Here is a 27,003-nt window from a genome sequence, read left to right on the forward strand (position 1 = left end):
GTGGAAATCATCTCCTACTTATCAATGGAACATAATTGTCATAGTTGTCTAGCTCAAATGCAGTCAATCTTCCAACTATGGCCTCTAAATTTATTTTATGATTTGCCTCACATCTTCTTTCTTGAATTGTAGAGACTCTGATTGCATAAATGGGAAGTAGAGTTCTAAGAACTTTACTTATAACTGTCTCATCATTGATATCTTCTCCAGATGCTTTGATTGCACTAACACATGCTTTAATTCTTTCAACATACTTTGCAATGTTTTCATCCTCTCTCATCCTCATTTGATCAAATTGTCCTCTCAAACTTTTTGCTTTGGCTCTTCTCACATTATCATCTCCTCCATAGATCTCTTTCAGCTTGTTCCACATTTCAAAAGTAGTTTTGCAATCCTTGATGATATCAAATTCTTCATAACTCAGAGAAAATGCTATATCTATCATCATGTTGTTGTGAATCTTCTTTTCAGAAATGTCATCGACAAAAAATGTACTAGAAGGTTCTTCATATTTTTCATCGAGGTACTTTAGCCTTGTATCACCAATAGAAGCCAGATGAAGCCTCATCAATCCTTGCCATGCTGAGAAGTTGTCTCTATTAAGTCTTGGAATTTCCCTTTTGTAATACATCTTGATCTTTAGCTTAGATCCTTGAAATCTTTTCCTGTAAGCACCAAAAGCTTTGATACCAATTGTTGGGATTAAAGATTGAGTAACTGAGAGGGGGGGTGAATTAGTTACTAACAAAAATTAATTCACAGATCCCTTAGATGTCTTAAAGATCTAGTTACTGCTGATACTCAGCAAACAAAAATGATGTAACTCGGTAAATTAAACTATTACTTATCTTCAAGCATTCATGCATGTAACTAAAAACAAAATGAACACAAGAGACACTAGATTTAACATGGAAACTCAACATGGGTAAAATCTCCAAGTAACTAGTCACCAATTTTTCACTCTTTTGAAGTGAGCCCTGTTAGGCGCCAACCCTATTAAAGGTTACAATACACACTGTTAGGTGTGACCCTGTTAGAGGATTTAATCACTCTGTTAGAAGTGGCCTTGCTAGAGGTCTTTAGAACAATTTAATTGAACTGTCACCTTGTTATAGGATTTACAAAATGGTTGTTAAACCAAATCTGTTAAGAAATTTGAAATCATTGCTACAATGGTTAGAAAGAAACAATGAATTGACCTGAACAAGATGCAATTGAATTTGCTAATTACGGGTCTATGTTTAGCATCATTAGATCCTCCTTTGATCAAATATAGCTTTGCTGCTCCTCAATGATCTCCGATCATCCTTCAAATTCGCTTCCACAATAATCAGTCCTCATATCACATTAATTCCACTTCCACTTCACTCTTCTTAGAATTCACAACTTGACCTCTTAATTATACCATTTAGATTGTCAAGTCGGCCCATTTACATGTTACATTTACCAATAAACCATACATCAGTCGGCTACAAATATTACTCTAAACAAATAAACGTTATTTCATAAAACAATGAAATCCTTTACTGGCCGATCCTGCCCGGTAAATATTGCTTTCAGAAATTTCCTAAGTTAACCTTCTTGACTTGGATAACATTGCAATATTTGAAAAATCCTTTGGCTACCAAGTTTACTCGGTAAGAACTGAATTCCTTCATGAGAGCTTGGTAAGAACTGCTTCTACCATATTTCCTTTGATGACCGAGTGAGCTCGATAGAAACTATTTCTGCCACATTTCCTTTGATGACCAAGTTAGCTCGATAAGAACTGTTTACTCGGTAGATACTGCAAGTTTTCTTTACTAACCTTCTAGGTTCGGTAGATTCTATCCTTTTGCCTCGCTGACCATTTGAGCTTAGTAGACTCTATCCTTTGCCTTGCTAACCTTCTGAGCTCGGTAGACACTACCCTTTGCCTTGCTGACCTTCTGTGCTCGGTAGACTCTATCTGATGATTGATATGACATTTGTCTGACATCAAAGACAACACACAATTGAACAATTGTATCCAACACCTATTAGGTAAAAACATACCTCTTTTGTTGAGATTATTCAGAGTTGGGATCTTTTCTTGCAAAGTCAACCACTGGAAAATGTTTATTTTTGGAATGAGATTTTTTATTCCAAATTGAAGCCCAAACAAGGGGGAAGCTTGACTAACTTGAAGAGCTCCAATTCTATTAAGGAGACTAAGTAAGCACCAAAAGGATTATCTTTCCAAGTCAAATAATCATCATAACCAACCCAGACAAATACTACATTCAAACTAGTTTGAATAGCTATTATTTAGAAGAGACTTCCCCAATTTTCACCCACTGGCCTTCTCTCCTATAATTTCCAACCTTGAACCCACACAATTGATGGCATCTCTCTAAAATCATTTTAAATACAATTACTAAAGACAAAGTTTTATCCAAAAGCCAACAATCATTACAGAAGTTTATAACCTAGCCATTTCTCACTTTGCATCTTGCTTCTAATTTACTAGTTTCCTTAACTTGCTAAATGCCCTTCCGAAAGGTTGAACCAGATAAACATTCATTATTGTCAAGAAAGTTTGCTAGCAAGGGGAAATTTTTTAACTATTTTCCACACATAACATTATTCTAATCTTTTCTATTTATGTAAATTTGCAAAAAATTCTTGGCAATTAAAGCAGAATTCATAGTTTTATGGATATGAAACCCAATCCCCCACTTTGTTTTTGGTCTACAAACTAAATCACAGGCAACCAACGCCAATATTTTCTTATCTTCCACACCTATCCAAATAAAAGTTTTTTGAATTCTTTCAATTTCTTCTTTAAGGTTCCACTAGGTTTTGAACAGGCTAAGGGCGTACACTTGTAAGCTTTAAAGAGTAGACTTAATCAACTCAATTTTCTTGCTTGATCAATAAACAAACCCTTTTAACGTGTTAATCTACCCTGAAATAATTATACCTTTGTTCTTATAGAACGAAATTAGCTATATAAATGCTAAAAATATATAGATCTTAGATTTAGATATATACAATCCACAAATAAATATCTAGCAATTTCCTTCATGATTCTAAATGTCATTTGAAAATAGGGAATGAACACCTTATGATACATCTAAGCACCGAAATAAAAATAATGTGTGGAGTAAACTCACAACATAAAATTATGTGATTAATAATTAGATAATTTGAAATCTTAATTACAATCATTTGAATTTTAAATCAATCAAAATAATAGTGACTTGATTCAAGTCCCCACCAATACATTTGATCTTCAATAGTAAATAATAATTATAGGTATCATATTAAAATATCTAGAGAATATTAATAAAAATAACTAATATGTTCAATATAATTAACTAATTTCACAAAATTATGTCACTTATAAACTAGTCTTCACATTTCAAACACTAGCTAAATTGATCCTCACATTTCTAAAAAATAATTATAATGAATATGCCATTTTTACAATTAGAACAATATTAATCAATAATATATATGCACATTGTTTGTAACTTATAGAATTGTCATAATCAAGAAATAATTCTCTTACAATTTCCTTCATGATTCCCAATTGATTTGAAATTATTGAATGAAAGTCTTATGATACATCTAACCACCCAAATAAAAATAATGTGTATTTCTAACTCAAAACATAAAATGAGGTGATCAATAACATGATGATTTGAAGCCTTTTAAAAGTTTGAATTTCAAATCCATGACTACAAGAATGACTTGAATCAAGTTCCCATTAATACATTTGATCTTGAACAGTAAATAATAATTTGAAGTATAATATTAAATATCTGGAGAGTATTAATAAAAAGAATCAAAATATGTTAAATTTATTAATCAGATTTATAAAGATATATGCTATTTATCATCAATCATTCTAAAAAGTCATACATTAAGGAAACAATTATGATTGGAAAAAGTAATTCAACTTTAACTATTTAACATTTTTAGTGTAGAAATCAAGTCTTATTATGTAATGTTTAAATTGTGTGCTTATCAACTAGACTTCACATTTGGAATACTTTTTGACAATTGATTCTATACAAATCTTAAAAATAATTATAATAAATATATCATTTTTACCATCACAACAATGTTAAATGATTTACAATTTGTAAAAGTGTCCTCGTTAATTATAAGACTAGGTAGAAGGAATTAATAACATTCTACCAAACCCAAGTGCTGATAACACTAGTAGAAGCAAGGATGGCAATAAACTTGTCCCTCACTTTCTTAAAAAAAGGAGCACTTCTCTCATATTTTCCAAAAAAAAGACAAATAAATGGTTCCTATGATGGAACTATCAAGCAGGAAGTTGTCTCGGTTTACAAATTAGGTGGTTGTGGTGATCGAATACCATAAAACTATAGATAGATTTCTCTTTCTATTCTTCAAACCGGAATTTTTTTGTAAGTAGCACTTACGGTCACGAAATTTGAAATTTATTCATTAAAAAGCGGGAAGGGAGTGAAGATTGTGTGTGAATGGAGAAGCTTTCTTCAATAATTTACTACATAAAACATCACGTCTAAATGAGTCGTACTTGTCTTCTCTTTCTAAACTTGAGGCAATGAAATCATTTTCAATAGGAAGCTCGTGAACTCAAGAATAAGATAACATGATAAGAGACAATAATAGAAGCAAACACAAGGGATTGGGAGATTCCAAAGACAAAAGTGAGATATGCTGCAACCAAAAAATCATAATCATCATAAATCATTAATTACTACATTCTTATTCAAACATGCACTTGAACAATGAGACGGCGTGGTGAAGCAAAATAAATATTATTGGTGTTGTTAAGGAAGGTTAAAATTGATTAATGGTAGCATGCAGAAGGAGCCCTTCGGTAATGCAAGACCATTAGATGGTCCTCTGAACAATGGTTGGAGATTGTGACCACACTCTTACTTTTACCTTTCCCATTCTCATTCCCCTCGTTCGCCCACATCACATCACGAACATGTTGCAATGTCACACCTTCTAACAATTCCTCTCCTCTGCACATTATCTCAATCTGCATCAACCATCACCAAATTAAGTTATTTTACTATTATTATAAGACCCTGCCCACAAAAATACATATATTAATTACTTAGATTAATCAGTTCACGTAATTGCATGTCCAATTATGACATGTAGTGCCATGCAGCTGGTGTCGACGTGACGTAACATCTCATGTCAGACCAAACTGCAATTGAAAGCCATGCAATAATAACTGGAAACCCACCATTCCACGCCGGTTGGTATTCAAATGGAGTCATCATGGTCTGTCTATGACCCCATTTTTCCTATGCTCTAAAACAAAGACAACCCCATTTTGCCTTATTTGTTCAACGGTCATTATCTCTCATTGCACGTCTCCCTCACACTGCACGCTTCTCATCTTTGTATTCATACCACACTTAAGAGTGGATAGTGAGGAAAGGGAACAGTAAAGATGGCCTTATTTGAGATTGAAAATGACTTATAAGTTTGATGAACGTTCAGCTAAGAGTCTACAATGTAATGGTAAATTGTGAACTTCTTATTTAGAAAGTCTTGAATCTAACCCTTAAATATCAGATATAACTTTGATTTCTTGATTTCTAAACTAAAAGTATTAAATAGTCAAAATTAACTTATTTTTCTAACCTTAATTTTTTCATTAAATGTATTTAAGAATGGCCGTTTAAAATTGAAGTCTACTTAGCTTAACACATAATAATATAGTTAACGTCACCAAATGATAATAGACAATAATAATAATACTCAAAGCTTCAGTCCATTATCTATAATAAAAAAGAAAGTAGGCTTTTCAAGTTGTGAACAAGCTTTCTGACATGTTTATGGATGAGCAGTATTGCTTCTACTTGAAGTTTGCAGGTCAGAATATCGTTATCATTGTGATGAATGATGAGTCATTATTTTTTCAGTGTGAATGCAGTCACGCGATGCTTTACTCTGTGTGCATGCTTGAATTTGTTCGTAGACATCAAGCAAAGTATTTCGTCCCACATTTTTGGCCCATCTTACTTGGGACGGATGTCTTGCATGAAACGTATACGAGAGCACCATCACTCTCCACGTCATACAGAAGTTGATATTTTGATTTTGGAGATTTGGTTTTAATTTCAGTTTTAGATTGTTTTGATCACCGAATTCCAAGCATAACACGCGTCGAAGTTGTTTTCAATCAAGGCTGTGAAAAGACAGATATTGTCTCGGACTTTGACTCTACCAAGTATCAAGATTTTGATGGCTGAATACGTACACACTATTATTTGATAAAAATGGGCAGTGGTTTGAGAAAATGAACTGTGTGTTGAATGATAAGTTTTAGAAGTTGATGAATTGGCTGAATAACGATAAAAACCAGACAGTGCGTTTGAAAATTGTATTCGAAAGGAATATTTTTGGAAACAAGTTCAACTGTGCCATCTTATTAAAGAAGCTGACATGTCAGACTAGCGGCGAGGCAACCCTCTCGCTAGAAACAAACAGCAAAATTGACTGCGGAGATAATTTCATGTACTTGGTGAGTTTGAGTTAACACTAGGTCAATGTAAATAGGTGGCCTTTGCAGCAATCTTTTCAGAGAATGGTAGTTGAAATTTTTAAAATATGGACACTTTGGACTGAGTATATATATTTTTACAGTTTGAAAGCTAAGATATATTGTTTTTAATTATTAAAAGATTGTTGGAAATTATGATAGAAATGATTGCTTGAAGGTTGAAGTATTATACATCACACTAAAAATAATTGAACAGTGAATTATTTTGGTATATATATAGATAGAGAGAGGGCAACGTGTATATAGCAAAATATATGTACTGGATTTGACGTTTTTATTATTTTATTAATTAATTTAAAAAAAAGGTCAAATCCAGTGCATTCTTTCGGCTGGCCAAGAGAGAGTAGTCTTTTAATTATCAATTACTGAAAATTAGTTTTATGTTTCATAAAATTTGTAAAATTTAGATTCTTTATCATTGTAAATGATGACATATGAATGATGTTATTTTTATTGAAATTTTAATTATTTTATTATATTGAAGGTCATAAGTCTTACAATGAGACAAGAAGTGTAAAATAGTAACATCTTTAACATTCTAATATTATAATAGAATTGTACATCATATTACATTAGACAAGTCATAACCATAACAAACATTGTTGTCATGTATCATCTACAATCGAATGCTTCAATTGTGTCATGTATCTCTGATTTACTTTTTCCATTCCATTATGTTAAGATAAGTTACAAACAACAACAAATTCGTTTTTTAACCTATTATATCTGAAAAGTACAAAATATTATTTGGCACAAACATCAAATCTAACTACATCATTTCTCTTCCTCATAAATACAAATAAATGATTGATTAGATCCAGGTAAGTTTTATCATTTTGGCTGTATTTATTAACTTTCTTTGGATGGACTTAAAATTAAGATCCCTTGTCCTTTTAGATGATATTTTACTCTAGATTCGAGGCTATAATTTTACATTTAGCACAAACATCAAATCTAACTACATCATTTCTCTTCCTCATAAATACAAATAAATGATTGATTAGATCTAGGTAAGTTTTATCATTTTGGCTGTATTTATTAACTTTCTTTGGATGGACTTGAAATTAAGATCCTTTGTCTTTTTAGATGATATTTTACTCTAGATTCGAGGCTATAATTTTACACCTTGAACGATTCATATAAATCTCTCCAAACCTTCTTACAAATATTGGAGATACTTTCTTTCTTAATCAACATCTAGGGAGAAAAACTTTACACCAAATCTTTCCTTCACATTGTTTCTTCTTCAAAATTAGTGGAAAGTAATCTTGTCACAAACAACTCAGAGATATAAGGCATATAGAAAATCAAATAATATGATTTATTTTCATATGCCTTTTCTAATGCTTATCTTTATTCTTCTACTTTTTCTAGAGCAATACTTGCAATCCCTTTCCTTTATTCTTATTATAATTTTTATAAATCTAATAAATTCATTTTAATATTTTGTCGGCATTATATTATTATTTACATCCATTCATTCTAAAAATCCACATAATAATAAAACCATATGTTTTTAACCTCTTATAACTTAAAAAATTTATTGAAAACATAAATAACATTAGTATGTATATAGTTTATCTGTTAATATTCTTCAATTATAAATTTAATTATGATTTGATTTCAAATTCAAACCTCAATTTTAATTCTATTTTCTTTCAAATTTATCCATATAATAATATAAATCTAAAATAAATTATTTTATTACAAAACAAATCATAAAAATAGAAAATAACATTTATCAATAATAAATAAATCTACTTTAATACAATTAATAATAATAAATATAAATCATAAATCCTGAATTATTACATTAATTAAAATTAATAATATCATTTATATAAATGTTAAAATTTAATCATCATTCTTTAAAATATAGAAATATATCACTATAGAAAGTACCATTTTTAACTCTTAAAATTAAATAACAAATACAAAGGTCCTTAAAATAATTTTATAGAAGAAATGCGTATATTATATATTTATATATTTTGCATTGTTTATATAGTTATTAGTAGAATTACAAAGTTGAAAATTTGTCGAATTTTTCTAATGATATGTGGCTCATTCGTCCACTTTGGGTTGTCTTCCTAATACAATTTTCGTCAATAGGGGTCTTAGTAGTTCATGCATATGGTTTGTCTATTTGGAACATCTTCTTTCCACTTATAATGTGGGTCATTATCTTGGTTAAATTTATGGTATAGTTTATACTTATAACCATCCAAATAATATTTATGTAAGATATTTCAAATATTTAAAAAATTCAGTTTTACAACAAGTTTGGTTATTAGTAGATAGTATTTGCTATATTCAATGGACTCTACATTAACTAAAATTCAAGAGTCTAAAGAAATTATAATTGTTTTTTATTATTGAATTAAAAAAAATTAACAACTAATTATTTTATTTATCAAATATATTTTTAAATCAAATTATGAATGTATTATATTAAAAAACATAGATAGATGTTTATAGTTTGTCTTAAAAAAAATATTATATGAACTAGGTTTTTTTGAAAATTTTAATTATGTTTTACAGTGACGATCAAATTTGAATCTTAAATCTACTTTGGATTAACTTATTAGCATACTTGACTAAGGGACACTCTTATTATTATTTATTATTGTAATGTCTCACTTATCAATTACTTCAGTTACTTTCAATTAACCCTTTCAAATTTTAGATTTAATCTCTTATCAAACACCATATCCTCACATCCTATAAAAGTTAAATATAAATAAAAATTAAAATATTTATAGACTAATTAATATATTAGTAGTATAAATAAAAATTAAAATATTTATAAACTAATTAATGTATTAGGAATTATATTATTTTACTTTAGAAATGTTTTTGTTTCAATAATTATATTACAAGAATACATTTTTTATTATTTATTTTGTTTCTATTATTTACTTTACTTTTATTTGAAAAGTTATTTACAGTGTCGTATTTTTAAACTCTTTGATTCATTTTTGTATTTTAGTTTTAGAAAAAATATATATAATTAATTTCTTAATCTAATATTTTTAATTTTTATTTTAAAATTATGATATAAATGTTATGACTCAAACATTATTTTTAATAATTTCAAATTAATATATATTTTAAATTTTGATGGTTATATATTTGATAATAATTATATGAATAAATATATTTTTAACTTAATTTTTTATACTTGTTTGTAGAGATTTCATTTTCATTTACAGAGTTATGGGCTTGTATTGTATACCTATATAATAATATATTTATAAATAATATTTGTAACTTTTGCAACTTTCAAGAATAAAAGGATTAATTTGTTTAAATGTACACCTACATTATTTTAGAATTTCTATTTACAAGTCCTTTTTATTTTGTTTGTTAATCAAATCAAATAGAAAAATGATTGAACATAGTATTTAATTTTCTTTGTTAGCAAATTCTCTCTTAAATATATGGGTCAACTTATTTATAATATTCACAAATATTTATGATTTTGGAAATTTTTCTTTTTCTAAATTATACTAGTTTATCGACCATTAAAGAATATCTGTGTCTTGCACTCTAGCTCTAGGAGGTTATGAACATCCATATGAATTCATAATATTCATACTACTTAATTATTTTACTATTGTACATTTAAAAAAATAGTTTTATACAAATAAAAATAATTTGATAACTAGAAATATGAATATAATTATTATGAATACTAGATTTTAATCACATCTGATATGTTTGCACATATTATTGTTTAACATTAAATTTTAGTTGAAATTATATTCATTTCCATTTTATTATTTAAATTTAGGGTTCAACATAATAAATTAGATGCTATGGGGTGACACGAGTTACGTTGGTGAGCTCATTTACACATAGTTGTGGCATCCCATGCAATGACCACCTCCAAACCTCCTTTTAAGAACCATTAGTCTGCTCAATTTCTAAACTTTGTATATAACTCTCCTTTTTGTTATATTTTCTTCATGGGATATGTACAAAGGCTAAGATCATATATGCTCCTTCATTAAGAATGTTCTATGTCATTCAAGGAGTGTATGTTCTTATCACCTGCCTTCCTCCCACAACTGGGACATTCTTTATAAAACTCTTCAACACCTTAATTAAATTCTCAATAGAGTCTTCTTAGCTAAAAAAGTAATTCCATCTTATATTCTGAATTGTCAAATGAATTAATATTTGAATGCATATTTTTCTTCCTAGTTTTCTAATATAGAAAGCAGTAAGAGGGTGTTGACTTGTGGTGCAAACAATAGACATTAGACATTGTAAGACAACATATTAACAACACCTAGTGTCAAACATCCAATAAACACACCAACTGAAGTCTACCTCTATCAAAAACAAAGATCTGAATGTGGTAAACCCACCAACCATGGTCTACATTGCTAATAATCAGCATTGGACAAGTTCCCTTGCTAGCTATATTCTCAAACCAAAAATAGGAATAAAGGACCCAAGTGAGCTTTAAAACTATCGGCAACTACCCAACCATAGGAAGAACTCATAAGGCCTAGAAACCAACCTCAAGCAATGGGTAGCCTGTTCCTCTTTCACCCTCATAGCCATAGGTCCACAACCAATAGAACTGCTTATTAAGGTCAACATTCTTAAAAATCTTGCATCTCTTTGCACACTCCCATTCCACCACAATATCGAAGGGATCTGCCTCCATAGAAGGAGGAGGTGGAAAGATCACAAATCTAATGCTAAGGGAGAGAAACCCTCAAACTTAAGTGTTATCACTAATGGTAACCCAACTACCCTCCCCTCCAATAAAGACTATCTCCATCGCCAAAATCACAAGGAACCCCACCTCTATAGGAGTCAATCACAATATCAAAAACCTAGAGGGAGCAAGCAACAAACTCCAAGTCTGCCACTTAGAAGGAACATCCAAAATCCACAAAAGGAGAATAACATAAACCATCCTCCTCACATAGCTTCCTTCCTCCCTGATAAAAAGGAGTCCCACCTCAATAGGATAATGTCGAGGAAGAGAACCCCAAAAAAATCCTTCTATTGAATCCACCCCATCTTCCAAGCATTGACCTTCTAAGAAGGAATATCCAACCCACTATCAAGAATACATACACATCATATGACCACCTCAATAGATGATATATCCACCTCCAAAAGAGCTGTGAGCTTAATAAACAACAAAAAAAACTCATCCTCAAATGAGGAAGTCAGCCAAAGCTACGTTTGAAACCAAAGGCGAGACTTCATCTCTATAGAAATCTCTAAGGGGAAATGCATGAGAAAGCATAGAGACCACTGTATTTTTCTTCCTAGTTCTTTTAAGGTTTCTTGTTTCTTTTTGTTTGCTAGTTAAATTCAATCCTTGTGAGTTCTTTTTGAACTGACTTCAAGATTAATGCTATGGAATAAGACCCTTTCATAGTTTCCTAAATCAAAGTATATAAATATACTAGCTTGTAAACACAACACTAGAGTCAATTTCTAGAAAGTATGTAATTTGTTGAGTTTTCATTACGCTAAGGTGGTTAATAGTGACAACAACGTACAAAGTCTCATTTCAGTACCACACACATTATACAAGTGTATAACTTGTAAACAATGGAACAATTTATCTAGGTAAAGAAAAATTTTCTTTCAAAGTGGAGAGATTAGAGAGCTTCAAATCCTCACAAAAGATACCACTTGAGAATTATAATTTATTCATTTTAATAATTTTAGAGTTCTGCATTTTTAATAATTTTTTATGCATATTAATTATGCAAGATAGGATGTATTAGTAAATTTCCTTTCAAAACATTATTCATGTCTTTTTGTTTCAATTGGTGAAGAATTTGATAGCAAATTTCATGCCTTTATTCTTTTATTACATCTCTAGGTACAAAATTTGATATCAAAGAAAATAAAACCCTAAGTAGATGTTCAATATATATCATATTCTAAGATGATGAGGTCATGCAAAAGCTAGAGAAATATGCAAATTAGAAGAGCTTACTCAAATTCTAGGCGAATAGAGATAAATACAAATAAGTTTGAATGAGTTGTTGAAGAAAGAGAAAAATGAGACAAAGTTGGAGAAGAAGATTTAACATCCATTCATCGAAAGGAGGAAGAGCAAGTATAACCATCAATAATGAAAGAAAGAATAACAAGTTTTTAACAATATTTGTAGTCCAAAACCAAAGAAGTTGATAGAATTGTTTTAAATAACATGGAATTTTTGGGGGATGGATATTGTACAACTACTCTACCTATAAAGTTGAATTTTATTGCATCATATAAGCAATATGACACTACATGTATTAATTTGTGCCTGATAAACTTGAGGTCCTCACTTATGTGAATTATTGGAATAAATTAACTAGTATTTACATGAAAATGTGGGTTTGTTTCCTATAAATGTATTTTTTTAAGAAAGCATTCTTGAATGAAGAAGACTCAAGTAGTTAATGCCTTTCAGAAAGTCTATGGAATTGCTAACTAATCTAATTGATGAAGTGGTTACATTTTACAATATCAAGTCCATTGTTTATGGTTGTAATTCTTTTTTTAAAAATACTATTGTACCCAGATACAATCCTTAGTACGTGTGAATGATAATATTTGTGATGATTATTCTAATGTTAATTTATCGTGTATAAAAACCATTATGTATTTCAATCATTCTATGAGAGGAAATATTGTGAGAGAAATGCATGGGAGTGGTTTAGACGTGACCACATTGATCAAAACAAGATAAAAACATTGGCAGAGGAGTGTTTGAAATAAAATCTTTTTATTAAAAATGTAGCATCTATTGCATCATAGAACTTTGAGAAATATGTGCCCTCCAAAGTTATAACTAGAGAAACTTTACAAGAAAGAAATAACTCTCAAATGACATCATATGAAATGAATCAATTTAGGAAAATTGCTAACATATATATTGTGCATGTAGTATAGAATTTTCCAATTATAATAGTGCCATGCAAGTCTGTTCCTAAGGTGTGAAAATAGAAAATGTACCCAAGAAAGATTGTCCTCTATAATAGAATTGTCCCTTAGAAAGGATATTGATGAGAGAAAATGTCATGTATTATAGGAAAGAATAAAAATCAAGGAAATATCTATTAGAAGATATATTCATGAGGGAAATACCCCATAATATGATAAATGAAAGAAAATAATCCTTATCCTTGATTATAAGATAGACAACTAATAAAGAGTCCCTAATTAAATTTAGTTATTATAGAATAAATATTTGACCAACATGCCCCTTTCCCCACACCCTCTCACCCCTCCAAAAGAAAAAAAAGGGGGCTAGTCATTTAAGAGAAAAAAAAGGACTAGGGTTCCAACAAAAATGCATCATTAAGTGGCCAATTATAAATATATATACATGAAAAATCTCATTGGAAAAAAATCCTAACCAACTATTTTAAAATATGGATATTATAATTAAAACTTTCAATCAAGACCTCTATAAATTATGAATCCAAACTATAATAGGGTTAAAACCAAATTCATACAAACCATTGCAAGAGTAGTTGATACTCTTGAATGCTCACAATTAACCTTGATACATAGTGAACTCATTATCTATGTTGGATTGAATGTATAGGCTCTTGATCTATTTATGTAGATTATGATTATATCAATACATGAAAGTTTATTTGACAAAGATGTGCTAGAATGTGCTCCAAAGTGGATAAGAATTGAGATACCTTTTGGTTGAGATAAATCTACAAATTCATTACTACCTAACCCTTATAAAAATTTTAGTTAGAAAACCAATATGGTGTTTGGATGTATAATACGGAAAAAAAAATCCTAAGATTTCCTACTTAGTAAACCCTCCATAAGGGCTCATTTGTTTGATGGGCTTGAATGGGGATTGGTAGGAACAAATTCTAAGAAAAAATTAATCCTCAATTTGTAAAAGTCAAAGTGGAATTGGAATATGGGTTTCAAATTCCCATTTTGGTCTAAAATGAGGATTTGTTGATTCCACCTCGAGAGGTGGAATTGTGATTGACATCTGGAACTGGAATTGAAATTAAATCAAATCAAATTTTCATTTTTCCTATTCAATAAAATCCAATTCTAAATTACCAAATCCAACATCTGATTTTTTTTTTATATAAAACAAATGTAGCATTTTCTAATGCCAGTAGCCAAATAGGACCTCAAGAAACATTTCAAATTTTATTTATTATAATAACCCCAAAATTATGCAATGATGATTTACGATAAACAAATTTTAAAAGAACCATAAAAAAGGGGAGTTAATCTATAATCTATAAGGCGTCTAAAAAATAAATAGAAAATGCAAACACAGAGAATGCTAGAAATAATTCTTGCATACAAAGATGGATGTTTGCATCTTCTTCCATGGTTTCCTACATAAGAATTGAACTCAAGGATACAAATAAATTTACTTCCAAAATACATAGAAACAAAGAGATTTTTCATCTTGAAAGAAAATAAAATTGTTATAATAAATTAACCAATTATAGAAGACAACCACTTGAACTAGTTATGTTTTGATTCAATATCAAAACCTAAAACTTATGATGAAAACTGAGGCACTAGTCGGTGAATGAAAATTCAAAAAATGTGTGAACTACAAAGTTAGAATTACAGAAATTCCACAATAAAAACATAAATCCCAAATTAATCAACTTGGGAAGATCACATACAAGTATATTGTGGACAAGATCTAAATTTCCAACTAAAATAGTATCATGCAATTATATGCATTAGAAGTAACACAAAACTCTAATTTAATATTTTTTAAAATTGTATCTATGCAAGATGATTCCCTAAGTTGGCCTTCAAAAAGATATCCATGAGAGAAAAAAATAGGCATAATATAAGAAAGAAAAATAAAAAAGGAAATATCTTATGGACAACTTGAACTTGAGACTTATCAGTGGTAAAGTATTTACCCAAACACCAAAACACCAAAGGCTAGTGTTGGTGATGGACCTTATATGAATAGCCAGTATATTGAATGTGCTTGACCACTAAGGCAATGATACACACAACTACAACAATCTACCCCCACACATGGGTCCTCGAAGCACGAACCCATAGGCCCCTCAATCTAATGACCACACAATAGGCGTTCGGGTTTGAACTTGAGACTTATCAGTGGTAAAGTATTACCCAAACACCAAAACACTATGAGGTCGGTGTTGGTGATGGACCTTATATGAATAGCCAGTATCTTGAATGTGCTTGACCACTAAGGCAATGGTATGCATAGTTGCAACAATGTACCCCCATGCATGGGTCCCCAGAGATTCATGAGAAAATTATCTTATGATATATAGGAATGAAAATAACTAAACTTGTCCTAGATAATTGACTGATAAAGACTCCCTTATTAATTTATTATGTACAATATTAGAATAAATATTACACCAAAAAGGAAAGATTTCTTTGTCCAAAGATTAAAAAAGATGTGGCAAGGTACATCTGGAGATGTGGAGTATGTAAGCCACCTAAAAGCCATGCAAATAACTCATGGAATTACATGTCATTGCAAGTACCAAGTTGTACCTAGATAGATAACAATATAGACTTTGTGTGTACAATTAACTATCTACATTCTAGATCACACCTAATGTTATCCCCTTCCTAGATATTAATTTAAAAAATCTAATTTCTTAATTAATCTTCTTAACATTAGTTAGATAGATTTCAATTATTCACTTAAATATTTCAGCATTTCCACGTGCTCTTCACTGAAGAGCTAAAATAATAACACTTAAAAATGGGCAAAAAAGGGGTAATATTTTTCCTAAATAGGAAGAGAGGGTTTTTTGAGGTGGCATGGAGGTTTATATAGGAAAACAGGAGTGAGGATTATTGGGTGGGTATTTCAAAGGGGTGCAAAAAAGGAGTTTGAGGAAACGCTTTTTGAAATCAGCGGGATTCTTTAGTAGACAAAGAATGCATGTGCTATGATTGAGGTTCACTAAGTGAAACCCCTTGAAATCCTTGAGAATTTCATTCCTCTCCAAGAGAAACTTAACCATCCAAATGTCTTTATTCGTTAAAATTTTCAAGTGTGATAATCACAAGGTAAGGCTTAGAGGCTTCTCATTTTGTTGATTCTCTCAATCAACCAAATCCATTATCTTACAAATAAATATCAAGCTTTTATCAGCCATAAATCCAATATATAAATAGAACCCTCTTCTAATTTATATTTATATCAATCTAATGAAGTGCTTAGTCATGTTTATAGTTTCTACAACTACATATCATGATCTCAAGAACTAATTGATTAGATCATATCGATGCATATCTTTTGTGTGGAATAAGAAGTTGTGGGTGTGTTAACTCTAACTTCTTTCATCTTCGATATGTAATCCCTTGGCTTAAAATGACGTGATACTCAAACACAAGCTCAAATTTCAAATCATGAATTTGATCCTTGTTTTATATTTTAAATTTGGATTTATCATATGGCATGCTCAATAAAACCACACACCTAATCTAACTTTTCCTTGAGTTTTATTGAATTTTTTGTCACACAATCCTAGTTTTGGTCAATTCAAATCCACTTTTGTTATTTCTATTTCACACATCCACAGATATTTTCCATGTAATTCATGTAATTGGTGCATTTTCTCTAGCTTAACACCTCAGCTTCACACATTGGCTTGTTTGCACCACTAATTTGCATTTCTACCCTTAATCTAGTATTTTAATGAGTGTTATAGAAACACTCGTGTCCATTCATTTTCTCCCTCATTTTGTAATATTTTCACATCTTTCTAAGATTTTTATGCAAGGCATTAGCTTCTTAGCCTAATTTTGATTCTTTTATTTTTTTGCAAATCCAACCCCTATCATGCATTTTTTCATAGATTTTTTGGGTGATCCCACAATAATGGGTTCCACTTTTTGACCAATTTTGACTCTGAAATCAATATTTTTGCAACAAACGTCACGTTCAAGTGACTATATCTCCAAAACTATAAATAATTTCAAGATGACATAAACTAGTGATTTTGAGTACTTGTTCCTACTTTGTAACCATATTTTTTAATCTAAAAAAAAAAATTTATTTATGTCAATTTTTTTTATCTCCTCCAAAAAGTGGTACATAATAAAATTCAATATTTTAAAAAGTGACAATCCGTTCGACACACAACTTTTTTTCTAGAAATGATAATGAAGTAATTCTTTCTGTGTTGGATTTGTAGCATCAATATCCAGTGTCTACATTTGGTTTGATTTATTTTTGTTGAATATTGTATAGTTTATGAAGTTTTGAAGTGACATGAACCGTAATTCAGACATACGTTCCGTTTGACACAGATAATTTGAAGTCAATTTATCATAAACCATTTTTTTTTTTTTTTTGAATAGAAAGGTATCTCAATAAGCCAGTGCCTCCATATTTTTCAAAAAAAATTTGACCTAATTTACTAATTTTCCCAAGGTGTCAAAGTCGGTTGATGTTCAATCGGTAATGAACCTATAATGAGTTAAACTCATATTTGAAAGTCTTAATGATTAAATTATGTAATAAAATTATAGTCGTTGGAAAGCTTGCTCCGAGAAGCACATTTTGACATTTTTTATTTTACAGTAGGAGATCATTCTCCTACAATTATGGCAGTCAAAAGAGAAAAAAAAAAGAAAAAAAGAAAAAAAGGTTAAAATTTTTGTGATTTTGCATGTTCGTGCGAACATGGCGTTCGCACAAACACGTTTACCATGTTTGCGTGAACCTATGTTCGCGCGAACATGCAAATCATGTTCGCGCGAACATATATATCACACATGTTCGCGCGAACATACGAAATATGTTCGCGCGAACATATGGTAAACTCAATTTCTCATTTCGAAATTTTTTTCTTTTTTGTTCGTCCCACTAAAGTGGAACCCATTATTGTGGGTTCACCCTTTTATTTCAACTTGCAATGCGGTAATTATGGATTGCAAATTGAAATTTTCTGAAGGGTAAAAATTATCCTCTCCAATCTGCCTCTTCATCCTAGCCCTTGTATGACATTTCCTAATTCTTTAAATTTATTTTTCTATAATTTTTTCTATTGACTTGTAGCTATTATGATTTCATATTTATATATTTTATGTGCATTTGCATTAAAAAAAAATAATACCTGATGACATATCTATTTTAATTTCTTTTATGTACAAGTAAACACTAGTAGGTGCAAGAATCTTCTTTTGTTTTTTTTCACTCTATTTTAATTATCTAATCTATATAGGATCAAAAAAAAATCTCTATAGTAATGTATTTGTTTTGTATCTAAAATATTATCATTTATCTATTGCTTCAACATTTATATCATCATACTGTGTATCCTTGCCTTGTATTTTTATAACATCCTTATAGTCCAAGAATCATTTGAGAAATTATGAATGAATTTGTCTTAGAATTTATTCACACTTATTTCTCTACTAAATTTAGTTGCACGATTTATTTTCTAGGAACAATAAGTATTGTGTCCTTTTTAAAAGTGCAACGTAGTATATATCATATATCTTCTTGCATCAAAAGGTGATATTGAAAATAAAAAACCATTGTGTTGTTCTCTTATGTACCATGTTAATCACAAGAAAAACTAGTTTACAAGGATTTTTTCTTTTATAGTCTAAGTTTGCATGAACTTCATCCCTCACAAATGAAAGGAGTGGATAGGATTACTAGCTTGCACCAAGACATTCCCTATGAATCAAGTGTACGTCCTACATTAGACATATGGGTTGTGTTTGGTTACAATGCACTATTAGGTGATCACCCCAAAAATGTTACTTACCTCAGGTCCCTAGGTAATATGTATGTTGGGAAAGTATTTTCTCCCCTCACCACATAGAGCGAGCTTTGGTGATAAAAAATATTCAATATCTCATCATATGTCATTTACTCCATAACTCATCGAGGTATACTAAAGATCTTACAATCGCCCACACTCCTACTTAACAAATTTATGTTTTTTATTAAAATAAGTGGCAAGTGCCCTCATTTGTTATTGATTTGAAGCACAACATACACCTAAGCTCTAGAATAGAACTTGACACTAAAATAGTAAAAATGGGGCAAACAACATGAAAAATGTAGAGGTGGATCTTTCAATATTAAAAACTCATTTGAATCAAAGGGGATTTTTGCTAATTATATAACATCCTAGGATACGATTTATTAAATTACATTGTACAAATGTCTATGTGGATTTATTAATGAAATCATATTAATTTAAGTATTAAGTCACTTATTATCTCTAGTTTATTTAAGCTAAACCTTGGGCATTTAATAATTAATTATTATAATGCAACCTAGGTTTTACCAGTTAGGGTTTTGATCTCCTTTTATAAGGATTGATCTCTCTATAATTCATTGATTCACTTTTGATAATAGCAATTTCTCTTTTTGCTCATCAAGAATGTCTCATCTATGGATCTGGGAATTCCAACCTCCATAACTTTTGTTTCTCTCTTTTTGTGATAAGTGTTTGCATGCAAGTGATTCTTGGGAGTTGTGGGGTTGATCTTTCATCAACTTCAATATGGAATTAGAGCTCAAAATCTTCATGCCCATGTCCTGTTTATAAGAAGTTTGGCTTGGCTTTTAGATCTATGTTTTTTTTTCTAGAGGGATTCATTTTTAAAAGCTTTTTTATATTGGATCTGGGGGGGTCACTAATTTTTGGTGCATTGTGAGCCCAAATGGACATCACCATTGAACTCAGAGTGCCCAAAAACCCCTATTTTCATATAAAATTTGTCAAATTTGGACACAATTGGAATTTGAGACAACAAAATATTGCTTCCATATTGGGCACATTTCCTGAGGTGGTAATTTTATGCTTTTTGCACAAAAATTGAGATTTTTTGGAGCATAGATAAAAAATTGAAATGTAAATCGAGATTTTTTAGCACACAAATCAAGTTTTGTTGCATGTAAATCGATTTTTTTGGCATGCAAATCAAGACATTTTTGGTACGAATCTGTCACACTTTCTAAGGTAAGTTTTGGTACTTGTGGGCACACTTTTTGATGCATTTTAACACAAATCTCGAGGCAATGATTTTTATTTTTTTGCCCTTCTAGCTCTTTTTGACCTACATGTGGTTTTTTATTTGTAACTTGCTCATTTGAACTCTATTTTTCTCAAACGAAATATCATCGGAAAGTTGGTTTTGAGGTCATTGTGATGGTGCAGTTTATATGGATTTTTGATGCCCTTCCATCTCTTTTTGACCTACATGTGGTTTTTTGGTTGTAACTTGCACATCCAAACTCTATTTTTTGTAAACGAGATATCGTCGGAAAGGTGGTTCCAAGGTCGTCATCATGGTGCAGTTTATTTAGAATTTTGATGCTATTTGGTTGCCAATTTATATAGTCAAAGTCAAAAGTTCTATTTTGCACTCTAGGAGACATATGTTGAGACATTTCAATTTTTTAAATTCTACTCCAGGTACATCCCATTCAGTTTTTTGATTTTTTCCATTTTGGTGGATTTCTTGGTTGTTTAAGGTTCAAAGATCAATTTTTTTGCTTTAGATGATTTTCATGGGTTGCACTATCTCTTGTATCAACCTTATGTCTCTTTTGATATTTGTTGACATGTTGTAATTTTTTCGCAAACACACTAAGAAAAAATGTCTCTATTGCATTTTGAGATCTTGCACATCTTTGTATTTTGTTGTACTCATACTACATTATAAAGTATCTTAGGGGGTTGTATGTTGGCCATATTCACCATCTCCCTTTGTCAAGTGAGTATTCCTTCCATGACATTAGCTTCATGATGTGTCGATGACACCTCCCATTATAGGTGTTTATACTTCTTTTGCACTCTTAATGTTCTTGGTTCTTCCTTTTGCATGAGATATTGCATTCAGTTTCAATGTTAATATCTTACCTCTCAACATTATAGAGGGGTTATGTTGGTTCTATTACTTTCTTGGTTCGATGGAATGAACTATGTATACAGTATTTGATCATATGAGGTGATTGCAATGGCTGGATACCTATGCATTTCACTGAGATGGATCATTTACCATATAGACATTCTTTCATTCCTATTTTTGGAGGCCATGAAGATACCTTCCATCTTCGATAGATCAGCTCTTCAGACTTAGTCTTCTCTACTTGGTCATGTTATATATAGTGGAGGTTCTTCAGATTAGCAATTTGGTAGTGTTTGCTGCTTTATGCTTTAGTGGTGATGATCATGATCATCTTTTGTTCCTATCTTTTGGGGCATTCCCTAGTTTGGAGGCTTCTCCTATCCTTTGCTAGTTCTTTCAACATTCTTTCCATATCTTTTTGGAGTAGGGTGTTTCCCATGTGGTTTTCTCTATTTCTCCTATTTTCATAGATTTGTTTGTGTTTGGGTACCTCATCAGGCTTTCTTGACGGGACCCAAATTTACTTTCAGTAGTAGTTTCTAGGTTTTTAGCTACTCCCTTAGTTTATCTTAATGGGGTTGTTAGAGTAATTAAGTATTTTCTTATTAATTTAATTATTAAGTCACTTATTATCTCTAGTTTTCTTAAGCTAAACTTTGGGCATATAATAATTAATTCTTTTATTAATTATTAGCATACGACCTAGGTTTTACCAGTTAGGGTTTGAATTTCTTTTTATAAGGATTGATCTCTTTGTAATTCATTGATTTACTTTTGATAATATCAATTTCTTTTTTTTCTCATCAAGAATGTCTCATCTATGGGTCTAGGAATTGTAGCCTCCATAGCTTTTGTTTCTCTTTTTCTGAGACAGGTGTTTGCATGTAAGTGATTCTTGGGAACTGTGGGGTTGATCTTTCAACAACTTCAACAAAAAGTACCTTCAAAAAAATCTAGTATTATTAGGACTAATAGTATTGTTAGCAATGCTAGTAGAAAAATGAGAGGAAGATGTAATACCAGTACAAACTATTTAATCTTAAATAGAGATAACTTGGAAAATAGTAGTGGAGGAAAAACAATACAAACAAATCTAGGTCTGTAATCACCGACAAGTAAATATATATAGCAGTGAGGAGAAGGGAAGAAGTAATAAGAGAGGAAGCATTCTAAATAGAATTTGACCTTATATCTTTAAAATTCTACATTTGAATCAAGAGGATAAATTCAATGGAAAAAGCTATAGCTCTGCTCATTATTCAAAGATCAAATGTCTAACAAGTTTACAAGCAAAATTATTAAAGGAAGAAGCCAAAATTAGGGTCACAATTGCAAAAATCCAAGCCATGATTCTTCCAAACATGGATGCAATATAGAAATGCATTGCACATGCTAAGACACTCATCAATGACAATAACTTCTCCACAATTGATCACATAATGGAGTTATCAATAGAAGTTTAAATTGCATTGCATGCAAGTAAGGTGTTATAGGAAAACTAGGACAAGACAATGGCATTAATCTTGAAGGTACACTCTGAATTCTTGTCACATTTTGGTATTAACATATAGTATACACCTTTGGCATTTATGTCAAAAGGGGGGAGAAGTATAGATGAATATGTGTGCGTATGTGTGTGTGTGTGTGTAAAGAGGGAGAAGTATATGTAAATACATGTAAAGAATATATGTATGGGGGAGCAATACTCTAAATTGATAAAGTTTATGTAAGGGGGAGCGATATAGTATTATACAAATACAAGAACAGATAAGCAGAAAATATCTTTTACAAAAACAATTTGAAAAATCTAAAAAACATAGTATGCTACCGAGTTGTAGACACGAAATGGTGATAAAAGAATATTTTGACTTGTAATTTTGAGTATTCAGTTTTTGGGTTGATAAGTGTTTTTGTCACTAATGCCAAAGGGGGAGATTGTTAACACTAAGGTCAATTTATCTATTAGTGACTCACACTTGATCAATATATAGTTATTACCGAGTTTCTCAATTGCTACCAAGCTTCAGAACCTATGTACAGTTCATGTCAAGTGTAGCAATATCTATCGACTTTTTTAGTACAAGTGATGGAAACTCTAGTGTTAATCTATCTCCACAGTATCAACTGAGTTACACAGTGTTAACTCTGTTCTCCAATGTCTATCGAGCTAACAGTGTCAGTGATGTCAAGCTAGTGTTGACCGAGCCATGGAGAGTCAACCGAGTGATTTAGTATATGCCGAGTTTCGCAATGTTCACCGAGTCACACAATGTTGACCGAGTTCAAGCTACTTGGAAGTGATTAGTATGAACCAAGCCTCTTTGTCAACCGAATTCTAGATGATGCCAAGTGCTAACAATGGTTACCAAGTATCTAAACATCATTGATTTTGTCTTCAAAACTCGAGTTACAACAATTGGGCCGACTTTGTGGATTTTGGTGAAACTTGTATTGTAGCCGACTTTAGTAAGTTGTGATTTGGATTGGTATATATGTAATGCATTATATCATATCCAAATGAGATATATAGATGTCATGAATATATAATGAGTAGAAGTGTGTATTAAGAAGGCTACAAGCAGTATAAGGGACAACAAAGCATTATCTATCACAGTCAGGTGATCATTGTAATTCAAGGAATCTCAACCAGCAAAATTAGAGTTTCAGATTAGTTAAATCCTAACAAGTATATTAGTTAAATCCTCTAAAAAGGTAGACTTAACAATCTTATGTAAAATCTCTTTACCAAGTGCATACTTCATTGTATGTTTTGTAAATCCTTTCGCAAGGTGGACCTCACAGTCCTTATTGCTCCTAATAGGGCAAATCATCAAAAGTGATCAATTGTAAGCCTTAACAAGTCAACTTTATACTACAATAATAAAGCTTGTGGGTATCATCCCCAACCCAATTCTACTTCCTATTTTGAAGGTTTTTGGGTTACCATATCTTATGTCAAACTGCTATGAATGTTTATTTGCTTTCATTCTTTCATGCATGCAATTAGACCAAATATTATATGAAGGATTAATTGGTGAAATGAGATTAAGTTTTATTGGTTCCTAATTCACCCCTCCCCTCTCAGTAACCTTTCCTACTTCATGTTTCCAATAGAAGAATGAGTGGGTTCTTTAGACTCAGAAACAACATCATCCTTTAAATGGTCACAAAATTCTTTCACTATGCAACTCAAAGAATTTCTTGTGAGCACTCCAACATCACTTAGAAGTCAAATCCCTAATAGAAAAACACTACTTACAATGGGGGATGAATGATTCATAGTCCACTACCTAAAACCAAAACTTGGTATTGACTCATAGAATGGATTCAATGAAAAGAAATTTTGAGATTTCAAAACTCAACTAGAATGTGGACAATGAAAGAATGATAAAAAGCTTCGACATGGGGCTTGCCTCTAAGAATCTATTTAATTCATTACCCAATATCCTCATAGGCTTCATCACATATAAAATAAGTAGGTGGTGAGGAAAGATTACCAATAGTGAAAATATATTTGGCAAATCATTCCAAAGAATTTAAATAAGAAACCTATGGGTAACTAGAGAGGGGATGTGAATCCCACCTCCAAGGCCTAACATTAAACACTACATGTCAATCCTCCAAAAAATTAGCAAAAACCACAATGAAATTCTGCTAGAAGAGTAAATCTCATTTTCACCATCAACTAAAGGAAACAAAACCTCTTGAATCTAGTTCTGCAATATTAGAAGAGAAGACCAAAAACAAATATAAAACCTAAAAATTAAATACCATTTCTAACAAAATAATCTTCACGATTTTTATCAGCCTTTCCTAGAGGAGTATAAGGACAAGGGATCTCGAGCATGATAATACCTTTCATTTTTGAAATAGCAATTATCTTGGTTACATTAGCATTAGGAAAGATTTTATTTAATATATATGAGAAGGAAGTACAATGAATGCAACCATAGGAAGGATAGGGAGAAAATGCCTCATTACCAATCATCTCAAGTGGTCAAAAAGCACCCACAATAAGGGAAGAAGACAGTGATGGGCCTAGAACTAAATATGTTGACTTAGAACCCGCATAGATAGGGTACCAACACCCTCTACTGCAAGAAAAGTATCATGTCAAGAATAAGAAAGACCAAGGGAAGCAAGATAAACCATCAAATCTAGTATGGACAATTTTTTCAGTAGGTGATTTTAGTAGTAAGAAGACGCCAAAATAAGAAATTTGAAAATGGGGATAGACAAAAACATGCAAGAGACATCAACAGAGTGTCTCTAGTTGTATTCAAGAATTTGTGTTGTTCAAGTGTTTGGTTATTTATTTTCAAACCATGTAACTTCCCCCCTAAATCAAAAAATGAATAAGAACGATTAACCATCCCAAATCAACCTCCAACCTTTTAATCAAATTCAGCATCCGCTAAATGAATTAGCAACAAAAAAGTCAATCCCATAAAGTATAAATTTGTGACCTCTAATCCAAAATATACAACACCACTAAACTCTAATGTCAAATCCAATCCTTTATCATAAACCACTATCCTAATATAATTATTCATTAAAAATAAAAATAAAAATCAAACATATAATCAAACTCAAACTTTAAAGAAGCCAAAATCAAAATGTGATAAACAAAAGCCCTCTTACAAAATAAAGGTTGAACTTCTTCTTATAATGCTATTTATAAGGGAAATTCAACCAACTCAATCAATCATCTTAATAGGAATTCTCTATTCTAAATTATGAATCCCAATTGTAAAACCAATCAAAAATTCATAGCTAACTACCAAATTAGTCTATGTTAATGCAAGTGCATTTGTAAAGCACGTACAACAGTTGAATGGTGAAAAATAAACTAAAGTAGTATATGATAATAATGTGAAGTATAAGGAAATATCAAAGTTAATGGGAATGTAAAAGCTATTTGAAGGGATATATAATACATTTTATTAAAGAAATATTTACTCCACAAACATATAACAGAGTAAGCTATAAGAGAGTTGCAATATATATAAAAGTATGAAGAAATGAAATGCTTAAATGAAGTAGATTTGCTAAAATAATTTGATATTTCTCTAATATATTTTTAATGTTTATATTAATTCCATGGTGAAAAGATTGAAAATAAAGGAGTAAATCAAGCAGATTAAACGTAACAAGTATCCAGAAGGCAAAAATAAACTATAACATGTATTCTAAATATAAAGATAGTAAACATGAGGTGAAGAAACTACTAGAGGATATAACTTGGATACTAGTGTGGTGCTAAAGGGATTTTCTATGAGAAAATGGTAATAGTCTGAATAACAAGAGGGTATTACTTGGAAAAAAATATGAAGGAAAAATTATGCATTGTACTAAATTTCATGATGCACATGTCCAAGGGTTGTTTCATGAGCATTATATATTTATTGGCCCTAGAAATCTCAAATTGTACTGGTCTCGAATCTTTGGTTATTAAAATCCAATTTTAAATTTTTGTTAAACATAAATCATAGCCTATCAAGAATTGAATTCAAAATCAATTTATATTCCAAGTACACCCTAATTCCTTTTTAGCATACTAGATTATCCGATCATAATCTCAATCTATATTT

General features: G+C 30.7%; 1 protein-coding gene across 3 annotated transcripts in view; it reads right to left on the reverse strand.

Annotated features, from left to right (window-relative positions):
* Nucleotides 1-4,678: 4,678 nt before the first annotated feature.
* LOC149530591 (uncharacterized) overlaps nt 4,679-27,003 on the reverse strand; it is a 32,820-nt gene continuing 10,495 nt past the window's right edge. For all 3 annotated transcript variants that reach the window (XM_089809727.1, XM_089809729.1, XM_089809728.1), the window contains one exon: nt 4,679-5,011. In XM_089809727.1, the coding sequence (XP_089665853.1) occupies nt 4,814-5,011 (198 nt within the window). In that variant the 3' untranslated portion in view covers nt 4,679-4,813. The remainder of the gene's footprint in view (nt 5,012-27,003) is intronic.

Source organism: Cupressus sempervirens, chromosome 11 (genome assembly GCF_028749045.1).
Source record: "Cupressus sempervirens isolate cs-2001-9-10 chromosome 11, ASM2874904v1, whole genome shotgun sequence".
Lineage (NCBI taxonomy): Eukaryota > Viridiplantae > Streptophyta > Pinopsida > Cupressales > Cupressaceae > Cupressus > Cupressus sempervirens.